The sequence below is a fragment of the Arachis ipaensis genome, chromosome B09, assembly GCF_000816755.2.
Source record: "Arachis ipaensis cultivar K30076 chromosome B09, Araip1.1, whole genome shotgun sequence".
NCBI lineage: Eukaryota > Viridiplantae > Streptophyta > Magnoliopsida > Fabales > Fabaceae > Arachis > Arachis ipaensis.
The window spans coordinates 6,601,717-6,606,818 of record NC_029793.2 but is presented as its reverse complement, the minus strand read 5'-3'; the positions used below and the strand labels follow the sequence as shown (position 1 = coordinate 6,606,818).

The window sequence follows — 5,102 nt, the reverse complement described above, 5'->3', positions numbered from 1 at the left end:
AAGTTATGCTATCATTCAATTATATTGATTCTAGTATATATATTTAGTTATTTACATATTGTACCACAATGACCACCCAAATAATTTTTCATTATTAAAACAAATATGTTAATTAAAATCCCACACTGAAAAGTTCTTCCTTGGCATCATGAAATCTCTCTCTTTAAGCCTCAAGCTTGGGCAATAGTCACCACTACCAAGATGTATGATCCTCTTGTTCTCATCACCATTGTTGGATAGTGAATCTTGTATACTCTCTATGATTAAACCCTGAACTGATTGAAAAACATTATTTAATTTGAATTTTTACACATACTACTTGAATATGAAAGTTTTAGAACCTCAGATCTTAATTCATAGATCTTCATAACCAAGTTAAAAATCATACAATGTGCAGGAAACATGTACTATGATTTTACCAAGCTTTAGAAAATTAATGCAATCACTGATCTTTATAAAGGAACATTTTTATAGTACGTCCAATTCGGTCAACAGATTAGCATTTTACCACATTCAAAATCCATAAGATCTGTCCACAAAACTCAAATACAACTCTCAATGATCAATCTCCTTTAGATAATGTCTGTCAGAAAGATTTGCATCAGAAACAAAAATAAAAATTCAAGAAAGGAAAAATCTAAACAAAACTAACGAGTCTTGGCTATAATGGGCTCAAAAATGAGCTTAGCTTCATTAAGATGCTCCACAAACACATGAGTTTCTATGTTCTCCTTGTTACCATCATCAAGCAGAGTTCTAGCCTTATCAATTGCAGAATTTAGCTTCTTCTTATCCGCAGGACAGAGCTTAGAACCGATTAAGGCTTTCTCCATGTCATAGACATAATCATCCAAAGCATTCATTGCTTTAACCTTCTTAAGAAACTTGTCATCTTCAACCTTGTATCTCTTAGCTTCCTTAATTAGCCTTTTGATTTCTTCCTGCGACAATCTTCCTTCATCATTTGTTATGGTAATCTGGTTTTTATTGCCAGTGGTCTTTTCCTTAGAAGTTACACATAGGATGCCGTCGGCATCTAAATCGAAGCATATCGATACAGGATGGCCTTTAGGAGCAGGCGGGATGCCATGAAATGTGTATAGACCGAGCAAGTTGTTATCGCTGGCTCTTGTCCTCTCACCTTCATAAATTTCTTGCAGCACACTCAATTGGTTATCTACAACCGTGAAGAGATTTCGTGATTTCTTTACTGGAATGTTAGTATTCCTTGGAATCACAACAGTCATTACATCTCCTCTTGTCCGTACACCAAGAGACAGAGGAGTAACATCCTGCAGCACCAAATTTGGGGCACTACTCTTAGTGCCTCCACTCAACAAAGCAGCCTTAACAGCCGCGCCATAAGCAACAGCTTCATCGGGATTGATGCTCTTACAGAGTTCCTTTCCCTTGAAAAATTCTTGCAGCAACTCCTGCACTTTGGGTATCCTAGATGAGCCACCAACAAGAACTACATCATGTACACTTGCCTTGTCCACATTTGAATCAGTGATGCATCGATCTACCGTTTCCAAGCACTCTCGGAAGAGGTCCATATTAAGTTCTTCGAATCTAGCACGAGTGATTGACGAACAGAAGTCGATTCCTTCAAAGAAAGCATCTAACTCAATTGTGGCAGTAGTGGCGTATGATAAAGTCCTCTTCGCCTTCTCACAAGCAGTTCTAAGTCTCCTTAAGGCTCTAGGATTGCCACTAATGTCAACCTTGTTCTTTCTTTTGAATTCCTTAACAAAGTAAGTAACTATTCTGCTATCAAAATCCTCTCCACCAAGGTGAGTGTTTCCGGCAGTAGCCTTAACTTGGAAGACTTTACCCTTAATGGTAAGGAGAGATACATCAAAAGTACCACCACCAAGATCAAAGATGAAGATATTTCGCTTTCCAGCGCAATCGGATCTTTTGTCAAGTCCATATGCAATAGCAGCAGCCGTTGGCTCACTAATTATTCGCATCACATTGAGACCTGCAATGGCGCCAGCATCTCTGGTAGCTTTGCGCTGAGAGTCATTGAAATAAGCAGGCACTGTAATAACGGCGTCACAAACAGGTGACTCTAAGTACGCCTCCGCAATCTCTCGCATCTTAGTGAGAACCATAGATGAAATTTCTTCCGCAGAAAAGTGCATCTCCTTATCCTTGTATGTAACAACAATCATTGGTTTATCATCAATACCAGCAGTGACCTTAAACGGCCACATCAGGATATCATTCTTCACAATTGGATCACTATATTTTCTACCAATCAATCTCTTGACATCTGAAGAACAAAAGGAAATTAAATACAAGAAATCTTTAATCCTTTGAAGCCACCTATAAAATTCCGTATAGTTTAGTGCTATATATGTCAAATTTTGAATGAATTTACAGCAGAAAAATGTCACAGAACTATTAAAATTTATTATTTTTGTTTAATAATTAGTCATCAAATTTTAAAGTATATTATTAGATTACTAGAGATTAATAATTAAAAATAATAAAAAAATAATAAACTCCAACGACATTCTAATTTTTATTTTAGGAAACAAATTCTTCTATAATATGTACTAATACTATATTTTCAATAAAGTCGAGAAAAGCCAATTTTTAGTAGTCAATTTCTGCAGCTAAAATTCTTTTAAATAAATTTTTAATTTTATATTTACAGTTTTCTTATTCATATCCTTTTTCTTCCATCTAACGTCACTCTTAACTAAATCACCACAATTTCATCTAACGTCCTAAATTAAACTTTAAATCCTTTGAAGGATAATGGTTGACGACCGATTGCTGTACATTTTCTTTTCAATAAGACTCTAACTTCACTTTCACCAAACAGTGAAGATGGATGGAGCATAACAAACCAGCAAAAACACAGATTACAGCAAAACAAAAGAAAAGAAAACAAGAATAAGAAGTAAAAGTCAAAGACAACGTGGAGTTTCTTACGTTATTTTCTTTTTAATGTATCTAAAGATACAAAGAGATAAATAGTGTAATTTATAAAGGAAGAAAAAAACACATTCACAGATTGAAAGTAAGAAGTAAGAAGATTCTTATTACTGTACCGAAGACAGTGTTAGTTGGGTTAGCGGCAGCCTGGTTCTTAGCAGCATCTCCAATAAACCTCTGATTGGCAGTAAAAGCAACGTAGGAGGGTGTTGTTCTGTTGCCCTGGTCATTATGAATGATCTCCACGCGACAATGTTGCTCCTGCCATACGGCAACACACGAGTATGTTGTGCCAAGGTCGATTCCCACTGCATGTCCTTTGTACTTTCTTGCCATCGTCCTTGCCTCCTTGGATTCACAACAAGCTAATCGGAATAATGAAATCTTCTTAAACAAATCCATCCACAATCCCCACTCGCTGCATGAATAAGGAGAAATGCGAATAACGTGAACAATGTTCAAGCCCATTAACAAAAATTATATCTAATTAATTCAAAATTTAAATTTTAAAATTTAAATTAACTTTTTTTATAATTTATTATTTAAGTTGTTAAAAAAAATATTGTTCCCTATATTTTCTCATATACTTTCTCATCCACCTAATAGTAGGATTTGCAATTTAAAAGCCTTTTTTTTTTGGGTATTTGTTAAGTCATGGTTTAATCACGACATAATTAATTCTTCTATATGACTTAATTATCTTTATCACTTTCGCCGTTTCCGGACTTTAATCGAAAGTAAATATACTAATTTTTTTTATGATTTATATATGTTGTACCCTAAATGATAATCTTTGTTTAGTGAAAAAAATTTTAAATATTAATGTAAAATAAATACATTAAAAAATTAAATTTTTTATATTTTTAATATTTTTTTTTTATTTTTACACTTGATGACAATTAAATATACATTGCTATCCCTACCTACGCTCACCCTTATCTAGGGCTGGAAGTGAGTCGAGCTGAGCTAGACCAAGCTCAAGTTCGGCTCACAAAAATTAAGCTTGGCTCACGGCTCGACTCATTAACAATCAAGCTTATTTCTTAAGCTCAAGCTTGACTCACTAAAAACTCACGAGTTGGCTCGAGCTCACAAGCTGGCTCAAATAAGAGAAATATAAATACATAATCTATAATTCTATATCAATAAATTATAACTTATATATTTTAAAAAATATTTGAAAAGATCAATTTTATATATTGTTTATCTATCAATAAATTATAAATTTTTTATTTATGTCCTAAATAACTAAGATATATATATGTGTGTGTGTGTATATAATTGAGCCAGCTCACGAACTAATGAGTTGAGCTTATCCAAGCTCAAACTCGGCTCATTTAATTTATGAGCTTAATTCCAGGCTCAAGCTTGGCTTCCCAGCTCACGAGTTTAGCTTATCGAGCTGTTAATGAGTCGAGCTCGAGCTGGTTCATGAGCTAGCTTAACTCACTTCCAGCCCTACCCTTATCGATTAATTATGTAACACCCTTATACTTTTAAACTGAGTTAAGCTTTATTTGGATTATATTTAGTAGCTGATATTCAAAACCTTGCGAAAATTTTTTTTTAAAATAAATGTGAAATATTTATATAAAATTATTTATAGATAAAAATATTGAATAATTAGTTTTTATTAGAATAGTTACTAGTTAAAAAATATAAGTGGATTTAAAAAATACTAAGATGAAAAACCGGTGTGTTAAACTATGAAGGCACAACAATGACAAGCTTTACTCATACCAAATAAAAAAGGAAACATAATAGTTACGATTGTAATCAGTCAATAAGGATAAAACAAGACACATAGGAAATCCTAATTCTCTTAATTTGTTTAACTATGACTAAAACAATCGCATATTCTTTCTTCTTAAGGTAAACGTTTAATGTTTCGTATCTATGTTCTCGATAGCTTGCTCCCACTAGTGCACCTGTCTTTTCACCTCAACTGTGTTGCTTCGTACTGCATCGTTCCTGAAGATGGTACGGAGAGAGGGGTGAGAAACAAAAGTTTCTTAGTAGTTTATCTTTATGGTGTCATCGTATCCATCCCCAGCCACTCCGAATTTTAAACTAAAAATAGTGATGATGCAATGTTGTTCAATTATTATTTTCAAAAGTCTTGATTAGTCGGAGTGGTGTGACTTTTAGATGCT

The 5,102-nt window shown here is 33.8% G+C and overlaps 1 protein-coding gene across 1 annotated transcript; it reads right to left on the bottom strand.

The window, feature by feature from the left end:
• Nucleotides 533-3,383, bottom strand: LOC107614717 (heat shock cognate 70 kDa protein-like). The gene is made up of 2 exons (XM_016316859.2): nt 3,066-3,383; nt 533-2,278 (listed from the first exon to the last, which is right to left on the bottom strand). Exons 1-2 carry the CDS (start codon nt 3,349-3,351, stop codon nt 648-650), a joined length of 1,917 nt encoding a protein of 638 aa, XP_016172345.2. The 5' UTR covers nt 3,352-3,383; the 3' UTR covers nt 533-647.